Source organism: Callionymus lyra, chromosome 9 (assembly GCF_982586985.1).
Source record: "Callionymus lyra chromosome 9, fCalLyr1.hap1.1, whole genome shotgun sequence".
Classification (NCBI taxonomy): Eukaryota; Metazoa; Chordata; class Actinopteri; order Syngnathiformes; family Callionymidae; genus Callionymus; species Callionymus lyra.
Genome location: NC_141826.1, coordinates 4,593,505 through 4,605,722, shown reverse-complemented (window position 1 = coordinate 4,605,722; position 12,218 = coordinate 4,593,505). Strand labels below are relative to the sequence as shown.

At 38.2% G+C, this 12,218-nt stretch overlaps 1 protein-coding gene across 2 annotated transcripts; it reads right to left on the bottom strand.

Annotated features, from left to right (window-relative positions):
• pitx2 (paired-like homeodomain 2) lies at positions 1-12,003 on the bottom strand. Of its 2 annotated transcripts, XM_087799138.1 has the most exons (4): positions 11,811-12,003; positions 8,948-9,001; positions 3,835-4,034; positions 1-2,684 (listed from the first exon to the last, which is right to left on the bottom strand). In XM_087799138.1, exons 2-4 carry the CDS (start codon positions 8,991-8,993, stop codon positions 2,127-2,129), a joined length of 804 nt encoding a protein of 267 aa, XP_087655264.1. In that variant the 5' UTR covers positions 8,994-9,001; positions 11,811-12,003; the 3' UTR covers positions 1-2,126. The 2 variants fall into 2 exon arrangements, with proteins under 2 accessions (XP_087655264.1, XP_087655263.1); XM_087799137.1 differs by lacking the exons at positions 8,948-9,001; positions 11,811-12,003 and adding an exon at positions 5,837-6,234.
• Between the last annotated feature and the right edge of the window lie 215 nt (positions 12,004-12,218).

The window sequence follows — 12,218 nt, the reverse complement described above, 5'->3', positions numbered from 1 at the left end:
GTCATGTTTCAACAATATATTTACTTCCATTAAATAAAACACAATATTTTTTTGGGATGTTTTGGGAGAGAAAAAAAAAGCATAATTCCGTACCAAATACTATACACAGAAAACCAGGAACATTAAATCCAGAATTTCTATTCTAAACCCACACAGACATTAATCATAAATTTATTATATGTTAGAAACACACAACTGGTGCGTTTTTAAAATATTTACATTCCCTTTTTTTTTTAGTTTGCAAGCAGAATTTTGGCTTTTCTTTTTTCTTCTTCGTCCACATGCACATAGTTTATCAGTGGAGTGTCTTAGCGCATTCAACAAAAACAGGAGATGATAAGTCAAATATATATAGATATTTACAACCTTTCAGTCAACAATTAGAGTCCAGAATGAACGATAGGGTTCATGAACAGACCAGGAGACTTTTTCGTTCTCCAAAATTAAAAGAGAGGGGTGGGGGGGGGGACCCAAATCTCCCAGTTCAGTGGTTCACTTCAGTCCTCTAGTGCCCTTCTTCAAAATGAAAAATCAAAGTAGTAGTCTCTTGTTCCTGTGGCCGCTTGTTGGTGATGAAACCACACACTGCAAAAAATGACCAACAAGCCGATTTGGGGGAAATAGAACGTACAAGTGGAAGGAAATGTCTTTTTTTCCGAAGCGCCAACGATTTGCAAGCACTAGATATGTCAATGCATTTCCCAAAACTAAGCAAAAAGAACATTTTTTGATTGTCCGTTGTGGTGGAATCTGTGTTAGCATAATTGCTAGGTTAGCAAGAGTTGGCGTGTTAGGTTGCTCTCTTCAAGACAATGTTGATTTCATTGCTTTGGGTTGGACAATACACAAATGTGCATTCAAATGAGACCTTCCATTGAATCTGAGTCCATTTGAGTTCATGAGACAAATGGACATTGACTTTAAAATGTCCTACAATTCTTGTCCTAATCAGAACTGTGGCAGTGGAGTGGATTATATTGAATAACGCTGAATTCCTTGTTTATTATTCAGGCAACCAAGAAAATGTGAACCATATTGTATGTGTAACGTCTTCCCGTTTGCGGCACTGTATGTTGCTAGTTGAATAGCTAAGACAACTGTCAGATGTTGAACACATCTCCCACACATTGTCCAATGTCCAAAACTAAATTAGGATTTTTAATCACAGTACAGACAATGAAGTCGCAATAGCTGTTAGGTGACATGAGTGCGTTCGACTGTTCAACTGTCAAGTCGATTTTTAGCCCAGACAGGAAAAAAGTATAGTGTCGTAAGCTAGCTTGTTAGCTGATGTCGCTCTCCCAGTCACTTTGGTCGAAAATCACTCATTTAACGCCTTTTTTTTGTCACATGACACATGTTTCCTATCAATTTAAACTGATGCATGGATGTGCAAAATGGCAGGTGTGTTATTCCATTGCCAGAAAAAGATGACCTGTGCTAGTTTAGCTTTCTGTCTCTTAAGTGCTGCTTTTGCAGGTTGTCTGATTGTAGGTGTTTGGCCCAGATATGACTCAATAATCCTGGTGTCCTTCATTTTAACTTTTTGAAATCTACGATTCGCACAAAGAATTTAGCGGCTTTTGATAGTATTTCGGGTCTGATTTGCCTACCATGGAAAAATTTGTGAAGAAGGAAACACTTTTAAAGGCCCTTTAAGGCCCTTATTAGACAGAATTAAACACAATATATGCAACTAACAAGCTAGCTAAACCAAAATATCCTAAAGATGACATGTGGATTAAATAAATGCTAAACTGTCCAACTTCCTGTATACAATTTTATTGCAAGTATATTTAGTGGCTGGAGCAAAATGTGTGTTATTGTTCTACTTCATTTAATCGACTAGATTAGTTTTTATAATGATATAGTATATTTGTGACTGAAACTATGCTATTGAAAATATGTGGCAGCACATTTATGTGTTCATTTCTTTGTTTAAGTTGTGGTTGCGGTACCTTCAGATGCAAAACGTAAACCAGTAAGTGCCAAAAGGGTGGTGGTGGTGGTAGGGGGTGTGCGTGATGAAATGTGAGGCCCCTCCTGGGTGCGCCCCTGCTTTGGGTAGAAGTTGACAAGAAGAAGAAGAAGAGGCTTCTGGTCATTTTCTGCAGTGCAGGCGAGGATTAGACGGGTCGGTCCACCGCGTACTGGCAGGCGCTCAGATTGGTGGCAGGATTCTGGACACTGGCGTATCCAAAACTCGAGTGCTGCTTCGCTTTCAGTCTCAGGCTCGCCAGGCTGGAGTTACAAGTGTCCCGGTACACGTAGGGTGGGGTTGGGGGCGCGTAAGGACACGCCGACGAGGGCACCCCCGAGTTGAGGGACGGATTACTGAGGTTGTTGAGGTTATTGAGGCTGTTGAGGCTGGAGCCCGGAACCCCGGTGACCGCGGACGGAACCATGCTGGAGGTCATGGAGGAGATGGAGTTCGGGGGAGAGAACATGGTCTGCGAGGAGAGAGGGTTGACGTTCATGGAGTTGAAGAAGGGGAAGCTTTTGGTGGAGAGGGAGGCGGACGTCAGGCCCTTGGCGGCCCAGTTGTTGTACGTGTAGCTCGGATACATGTCGTCGTACGGCTGCATGAGTCCGTTGAACTGCGGGCCGAAGCCGTTCTTGCACAGTTCGGCTTGTTGGTTCCGTTCCCGTTTCCTCCACTTGGCTCGTCGGTTCTTGAACCAAACCTGGAGAAATAAAATAGGGTAAATTCCAGATATTCCGAACCTTATAAAACGTATATTTTGTTTTACGCAACAGAATGGATTTTTTTTTAAAATAGCTTATTCTGTGTATTATGAAATGTTATTATTGTATTCTGTACTGCCACCGCAAAAAAAATACTATGTAATAAAAGTTTCTGATTCTGATTAAACCGTCGCCTCCTATTTATTTAGATTTACACACTATTATTGTACGAAATCAGTAACTGAAAATAGATCCTAAAAAAAGGAATAAACAGATAACCAGGAGTATTTTGCGCGTAAAAATCGGTTAAACTTTTGCGTGAAGTTACGAGTTTTTCTCAAAAGTAATGACATTTAAATGAGCAGGATTTATGTGGTGTTTAAAACTCAACATTTGCGTAATCGTTGCAGTCGGTATGTCTAAACAAATATCAACTTCAGCTCAAGAAGAGGGCTGGTAAAAGTAAAATAATAATATACTAAAGGACTAATTATTACCGTGTTTTTCCGCAAAGGGTGATCAAATAAATTCTAACAAAAAATTGAAAAAAACAAACTGAACTCATATTAACACTCAAGTCTTGACTAATGTTGTCGTCCGGCTTTGTTTCCGTGTTTATCTGCGCAGAATACACACTCGAGATGTCACCCAGGCGTGGAGTGGATGTGTGTTACCCAGCAGGCGTCCACAAACACGCTGACCTTAATCACACATCGCCTGGGCGACAATCGCAAAATACAAGCTTTGCACCTCTTTCACACGGGCGACGCGAACACGGGTGGTATCTGTCACCGACCCACGCGTGTCAAACGCGTCATTAATGTCTAATTACACCTTAAAGTCACGCGGGGGCCACTTTTAAAACACGCACCAAATATATTTATCATATTAACAGGAGCCGGGCCTGGTGTGTTGTTCCTTCAGTCTAATTATATTTTAAGGGTTATATTAAGATTCTATTCAGTGTTAAATAAATGTATGTTTTAGGAAAGAAATACTGTTTATTTTGGAGATAAATGAGACACATGGTGAGGGAAATATATATAAATAAACCGTGGTTAACGCGAAGATGCCGTGCGTAAAGATTGCGTAATTTCACGCTCAATTATACGACAATTGTTTTTGTTTACACCTCGAGAGGATACTCACCCTGACCCGGGCTTCTGTGAGGTTGGTCCAGACGGCGATCTCCTCCCTGGTGCTCATGTCCGGGTACCGGTTCCGCTGGAAAGTCGCCTCCAGCTCCTGCAGCTGCTGGCTGGTGAAGTGGGTTCTCTGCCGCCGCTGCCGCTTCTTTTTGGACGGGTCGTCCGAGGAGTCGTCGTTTTTAGTTTGGGTCTTCTCTTTTTCTGGAAAACAAAGGTAAAAAATCCACGTTAAAACCAACCAAAAATGTATTCAGTAACTAATTTTATTTCTAAATGAAAATACAAAACCGAGTCCAAATGTAAGATCACGTCTGATGTGTGGATGTTTCCATTGCAAATATATGAGCAGCAGAGCAGAACTAATGGGATTGTTGTCATTGTTGAGTTGTCTCAACTCTAGTTTGTTGATTCCAGTGTTATTTCAAGCTCCAGTGACCGCCAGGCAGACACGTATTCAACTCCTAATCTGGTCGTTCCTTTGCTACTCGTCTGTGAAGTCTTCATATTTAAGCTATACTTGCTTTTGGAGGAGAGTATTTAGATTTGTGCTACGAAAAGAACACACTATTCATTTAAAAACTTCTAAAAACTTCTAGCTTTCTAGCAAACTTCTCTAGGAAACTAAGCTAAAAAAAGTATATTATTGTGGGTGACTGTGGTCGACAATTGTGGCTAGACTGTTTTTTTTCTTGAATTATCAGACTTTATCCCACTAAAAAAGGCGGGTTGGTTTAAAACATACACGCGCATTATTTGAAAACGATACTACGATTAAAGGTAAAATCATGCGTTTAATTCAGAACAAAAGCAAAATTCAATCACCCTGCAAACCCAAGTGAACGTACACAAGCAAGATAATCTTGTCAATGTTTGTTGATTCCAGTGTTATTTCAAGCTCCAGTGAGCAGTAGGCAGACACTCAGCACTTAATCTGACCTATTTGGGATTGTTTTTAGGAGTTTTTTCCTTTTAGTTTCAATACGTCTTTAATGCATACACGCACAGGGTGGACCCTGAATCATCGGAAAGTTTTTGCACACACCCTTTTAAGTTTGTATTGTTTACTATATTTAAAAAATGTTTAAATTGAGCACGCAAATGTTATTCGTCTCATCATAATAATGATCAAAATTAAACCATAATAAGCACAATATTAAAAATAACCACTTTCGTCTTCTGGTGTTTTTAATTAAATATATCAATCTGATGCCCTTTTGCATCGCTTACGCTCAAAATTACATCTAAGTAAGTACATTTGAGGTACGCTTAGAAATATGGGAACATCCGCTCACCATATTTCTTTAATCGCTTTATATTCGTACTTGTATTGACGCTCCTCGAAACTTTAGGAGTACACAAAAGACAAATAATGGACCCGACTAGTTTGGCCCCTTAGCTCGTCGTCTTTTAAATTCATTTAAAGCCTGGAATAGAAAGTAAAGTCTTAAAACTTATTTTAAACATCATATATTGATTACATTTAAAAAAAAGAAAAAGTTTTAATTAAGTTATGTAAACTTGTTGATCACTTCGGAACATTGATTTAAAGTATCATCTCGAAAACAGCGGACATTTAACACGGGCAGTATTAATAATATTAACAAGTATTGCTATTATTATTATAATAATGGCTTACACTATTTGAAAAAAATTACAAAAAATTCATAGTGTTGATATCTTTAAAATCCCAACTAGCAAGTGGTAAAACGAAATCCAATTTCAGACATTGTACATTTATTTCCCATAAATATATTTCCTTTTCCAAAAATTACTCAAAAGAAACTATGAACAAAACATGTGTGATAGTAAAAAGTAGAAGTTAACTTAACTGCTGTTAAATACAAAATAAACAATTGCATAAAAAAACAAAAAAACAGAATAAAGATTTTGTAATGTAATGTAAAATTATTTTTTTGGACAAAACAGCAAATATTTTAGTTCTTTTGCCACTCGGCAATCGTTGGACTCGACCTGTCTACAGATGCCTCCGCGCCTGTTCTTACCCACAGATTCCGGACTAGACGTGTCGGACACAGTGTGCACCTCCAGTCGGTGTTTAGACTCCACTGACCGCTGCAGCGGCTGTAAACTGGACATGGTGAGACCCGAGTGGTGCGTGGATGCGAGTTTAGTCCCTGTGAGGTGCTGGTGGTCTAATGGATCCCTCATAGAGTTCATGAATAAAACAGAAACTGGCTGTCAAAAAAGGGCAAAAACAAGTCCCGACGCGTGTTCGTCCGCGCTCAGCTCGCAAACAAAGATTCCGAAATCCCTCTGACAAAGGTTGGAAAAAAGGCCATCGAGCAATACCCGCACTCGCACTAACACCAGAGTGACAAGGACAGGTAGGAGATATCAAGATCCACACACACTCTCACACACACACTCCACGGGATCTTCTGTTCATTTCAGCTGCTGCATCCAACTGCGATCCTTCTCCATAACCTGACGTCACCACCTCCGTCCCGCCCCCTATTCTAGCGTCTGACACGACGGCGCCAGCAGCCAATCACGTCTCTCGTACATCAAGGGACGCGTTGGAGCACGAGTGAGACTTTTTTTTTTTTTCTTTCCAAATTACGCGAGAAGGGACGCGCCTTTACGCAGCAGCACAGGACCAAATAACAATGAACATCACCTGGTTTGTCCACGTTTATGAGATCGGACCAGTGGCCCGGTGAAGCGGTTCTGGAGCTGAGCTGCTTGTTTAGTCGCAACATCCGACCGCAAGTCACCTCAGTGGAGGTCGAAATAAAACCCCTCAAGATTCAGGTGTAAAAAGAACAGAAAATGGGGATTTTTTAATTTCAGATACACGATTGGAAACGGCCGCCTTCAAACATGTATTGCAATATATATTAATAAATTATATTGTTTACAATTTAAAGAGGTTGATCTTGCCCTTTAAAGTATATACTTTATTGAATATTGTTTTGATTTTTTGAGCGCTTTGTGACCCTGGTCTGGAAAAGCGCTATACAAATAAAAATGACTTACTTACATCCCTATTTCATTTAGTTATTTTCATTTAAATTCTTAAGTAAGTAACGTTCATGATCTTTGTCATTTTAAAATACATTTTAATAACTGGAAATAGAAAGGTGAACCAAAACAGCTATACTTTTGCGTTATTTTAACGCAAAACTTTCGATTTTCTAACAAATTAAAAAGTGTATTTAAAAACTTTTTAATTAGTTAGAAAATCAAATCAACCTGTATTTTTTCGATGAAAAATATATTGTCTCCAAAGAAATACACGCGATGAAATACATGAGCAATCGAATCCAAACCCTGCGTAATTACGCACTTTTAGAATCAAATATGGAATAATATGCTAAACTGCTCCTCGTTCAGAGCTGCATTAAATCAACGCGACACATTGTCGACCACTCTTTGGCATGACCTGACTGCCTCACTCCCTGGTTCCTTATTTGAACCATTTATGGTTTTCGCTCATTTCAGGGATTTGCACGTAATGAATCGTCAACATGTCAATTGTTGCTCATTTGTCAAAATTACATTCCCCTTAAAAAGCCATCATCATCAACTGGATCACGTGTTGGTTCGGTCGGTTCATCACAGAACACATTTGAACTTCTTGACTTGGCCTGTTAAGAAGTTACCGGGCTAATCCCGCGAAAGCCCCCCTGATGTATAAATACCAGTGGACACACATGGACCTACACACACACGCGCGCACGCCTACACACACACACACACCAGTCATCACCTTGTTGTAATAAATAATATATAAATACATCATTTAACTTATTTCTAACTAACGACATGTTCATTTACAACAAATATGGCAACATAGTTGATACGGATTCGTTGTAATAAATGTTTAAATTCATAAAATTAAGGTATTTTAAGGATTCAAAGCATCCTTTGAAAATATTTATATTTAATTTTAAATAACACTTCGATTTAGATGTTTACAAATTATTTTTTGTCACGCAAAAAGAGAACAAAACAAATATATGTCTACTAATAATAATACAAAAAAAACGATTTAAAATATTGCATGATTGTGGTTTAAATGGATAGAAAATTGGGAATCTAATGGGGGGAAAACACAGCCACAGTCAGATGCTCCTTTTTTCCTCGTCCTCTGTTCGTATTTTCATACTAAACCTGAAGTGGATTATCACTTTCCTCTTCATTTCTACCTTGTGGATGCTTTATCTCTCTTGTGCGGATTACTGGCCCCCGTCATCGAGGGCCATTAATTAGCTATTCAGTCAATAGTGAGGGAGACGCGCGGGCTTTTTACATGGGATTAAGGAGAACATCCCGATTCCTCCATTAGTATATTCCTGCTCACGAATACGCTTCCATCCTACATTTAGTTTTCCCCTGAGTCGATCCAACGAGCGCTGAATACATTAGTGCAGTGGAAACATTATTCATGCTTTATTTTTAATCACTGGTCATTTATAATAAGACGCTTAGAAAGCTCTGAGGCTGCACCTTGTCACCTTTTTATCAGCTTATATAATCACAATTAATTGTAATTAAAATAATGTAGTATAGCTGAAGAAACGCCTCGATGCAAACCCATTACAACCCCTTTATGCAAACAAGATCTTCTTTTCATATATTACAAAACAATATATTTAGTCACATCATTATGTTTAAAAAATGTATTTCTAGAATACACATCTGTGCAAATTAAAGTAATTCATCATGCCATGTGCGTGCATTGATTTTAGAAACTCCATTGCAATGCGTGTCCACTAGGTGTCGCTCCAAGAAAGCAAACGCCGCCGAATCTCCCTTAATCTATTAACAATATTTAAGGCTTCATAAATCACCATTCGAGTTCTTTCAATCCTGATGCTTTTTAAAAGCTTTATCAAAAATAAATATCACACATGAACTTAACATTCACGTGTCATATTAAACAGTTTTACTCTTTATTTTCCAATCAATGATGTTAAAAGCATCATGGACATTATCAGAGTAAAAACGGAACTTAATGCATTTAATCACTAAAAAGGTGAAAGAAAAGCACTAATAAATATTCATTTAAATAATTTACTGGCGCAACATTTGAGCCACAAAACATGACTCCCAGCTACTCTAATATTGATAATGCTGATCAATTACGTTACCTATTTGTGCGCAGGTGGACGCCATTTTACGACAGTGGGAGTCCATTTTTGCTTCTGTGGAGAAAAAAAACGTAATTAGTTTTAAACCAAAATATCACAGACTCAAAAACACAAGATAAATGTGACTGATATTTAATTATCATTTTAATTATGTCAAGGTGGTAGCCAGGTTTCGTTCAATATTATATATATGATTGTAATTATATATTTGTATTAATAACTTGTATTCATTTTGTTTTTAGTAAATACAAACTTCATCTTTTTTTTTTTTAATGCCTGTTTTTGTATGTTGGCCTTTTAAACTTATATATAATTCTAAATTAATTCAAAAGATTTTTCCTACAATTACAATTTAATTCGTTTATTAAATTCTAAATGATCTTGCTAAATGATCTACGCTAATAAGGTAATTCTTAATCGAAATTTAAAATAATTATGAAGACGATTTAAGTCACTTCTTGATTTGACCTACTTCTAATTTATTTTTAAAAATCGAATAAGAAACGCAGTTTAACCAATTTCCTTTCGCGAATAATGAATTAGTTTATATTATATATATATATATATATATATATATATATATACTTTATTTTAAAAGTAATCGAAAAAAAAATCACACAGATTTTTCTTTTTCTTTAAAGCGGACAGAAATCTACATTTTGATGTTATTATCACACGCCTCTGGACGCTCCTTGAACACCGGGGACGTGGTTCTGCAGCAGAAAAAGGGTCGCAGTGGTTCCGCAGTAAAAGAAATCAGGAGGATTAGAGTATGATTGAGATGTCTGTCGGTGGGATATTAGAAAATTCATTACCGCAGCCTCACACCAGCGACACAGATGGGCTTTTATTAGTCCAGACTCGCTCTGTTTGCTCATGATAATTCCAGGCGCGGGGAAAAAATTTGCATTCGTGCTCCTGCTCACCTGCTCTGACATCATCTGTGTTTTATCGCCATTCATTTTAACACTGGGATGCGGCAGAGCGACCGAGTTGTTCACCTGAAGCGAAGGTGACGCTGTTCTGTAATGGAACGGGGCCTTGAACGCACCACCGTCGCTCCTCCTGCGTCGATTTGTAAGCTCAGGAGCTGAAGTTTGAACACCACACGTTGTTTGATTCCGTTATTTATATAAGCAATAAAGGTTTATTTGAAGGCCGCCCTTGGTTGGAATAAATGTGCTGTAAGTCAGATATGATTTCTGAAGAGTCTTTGAGCAAAACACTTTGTATCGTCAAAAGTATACTCTGAAAACAACGTGATGTTTAATATTGATAATGTCGAATTCAGTTGTACTAAATAGTCGAAAAATAGATTTCAGACCATTTATATAGAGGATGTTCCCTTGAGCAAGACTCTAAACCGAATATTTATAAGACATTTTTTGACATTTGTTGAAATGTCTGTCATAAGTCTGTGGAGACTGAACTGCAAGATCTTATTGAAGAAGTGCCCTCGAGCGAGAAACTGAATCCTCGATGTCGCTATGTATTATTATTGTTTCCTTCGCAGTCATTTTCAGTGTCTTGTTGTTGCCCCAATGATCTCAACGCCGTCCCAGGGTTGATTCCAGATCACAGAGCAAGACCCTAAACACGCCAAGTAATGTACTTTTATGTATAATAAACTCTTAATTGTTATTATGTATATTGGATGTAGTATACTATTGATTTAATTTGAGTCAATTTCCTATGAATTAGATTAATAATCTAATACAATTAGATAACTTATTATTTGGGCAACACTTAAGAAAAGGTTGCTAGCTCAATTGCTCATGACAGGTCTGATTGTATACCTTTGAGCCATATATTGTAAATACTTGAACTTTCCGTGATCAATTTCAATACGATGCTGATGTGGAGTGTAAAATATACCTTTTTCATTTAGTGACAAGGGCCTTCGTCAGAAGTGCTATTTCGGCCTCGAAATTCAAACGTAAAATACCTACTATATACTCCACGAATAACAATGACTTACTTAATTACTGCAGAGGAATTAAACGATAACAAGATCGTAACCGAATTAAAAATCGACTTTGGGTCGATTAATCCAATAATTAATATTGTGTAATGGAAAAACAAAGATTTATGTTATAACACCAACAATACATGTCGGCGTTTAAATGAAAAAGAAAGATGTTAATTGAATTGTTGTAAAAACATAATAAATGATATGAAAGGAAATTCGCTTTAAAAAAATAATTGTAATAAGTAAACCGGAGCATACCGAACTGCAGTATAAGTTACGCCGTATATATTCATTAAATAAATTGCATCCCTGTGTAACGAAGAAACGCCAAAAGGCAATTTAATGTATAATTTGTTGGAGGCTGAGATGTGTATATTTAAACAACACACAGCAACATCATATACGTGCGTGTGTATAGGCAGATGATTCTAGGTATTAATCTCCATCCAGTCAAACACTTGACGGACTCTCTGCGCTCTCAGCACCAACAACAGTTGACATGAGTCAGATGGATCACTGCAGACAGAAACCTGGCACTCTGACCCACAACCCGAATTATCACACACAGGACCGGCACATGGTCCAGTATTAATTAAAGAACCAGAACGTCACATGGGCTTCATTGTTGCAGATGGACATTGCTGTTTATTTTTAAGTCAGGCCTTTCTGGCTCGATCACGCACGTGTTTTTATTTGATCGCCGCAACGCGTATTTGAGATATAGTTCCTTCTTTAAAAATCCACCCGACTATATATAATATATGATCATTATCTGCGCTCGTATCCGTCAGAAACATGGTCAAAAAAACCACCAAGTGGAACAAATTCCTTCACTTGCATAGACTCACATCTGAGTTTTTTTCCTTCAGTTCTGAACTTTAAAAACACACTCACCAGTTTGCGGGGGCCGTGCGCTTCCGAGCCGCGTGCGTTTTTGGATCTTGCGTAAAAGGATAAAATTCCACAAGACACTTTGACACTTGTCTTAATATAGCGAGCGACCTGAATGTCCGGCAGCGTTATGTTTCTGTCCTGTGGTGTGTCATGGATGAGTCCACAGCTACAATATCCAGAATATAACACACTATCTTTTTTTAAGATTCTATGATTTACGCGCGTAAACGTGGAAAAGGAGTAGGAGAAGGAGGCGCTTTTGATCCGAGTGTCCTCTTCGCTCGCCTTCCTCAACTTTTCCCTCCCTGAAAGACGCTTTCCATTTTCCTCCTTCTTTTGAGCGCACGCGAGGGAGGCAGCGTGCGCGTGTGTGCGCGCTTTTTGAAGGGGGTGTGTTTGTGTCTGAGC

Coding starts and splice junctions, on each gene's coding strand:
- pitx2 (XM_087799137.1), bottom strand. CDS start 6,011: ATGAACTCTATGAGGGATCCATTAGACCACCAGCACCTCACAGGGACT. Junction 4,035..5,836: donor GTCTAGTCCGGAATCTGTGG/GTAAGAACAGGC, acceptor TTTGTTTTCCAG/AAAAAGAGAAGACCCAAACT. Junction 2,685..3,834: donor TCACAGAAGCCCGGGTCAGG/GTGAGTATCCTC, acceptor TTATTTCTCCAG/GTTTGGTTCAAGAACCGACG.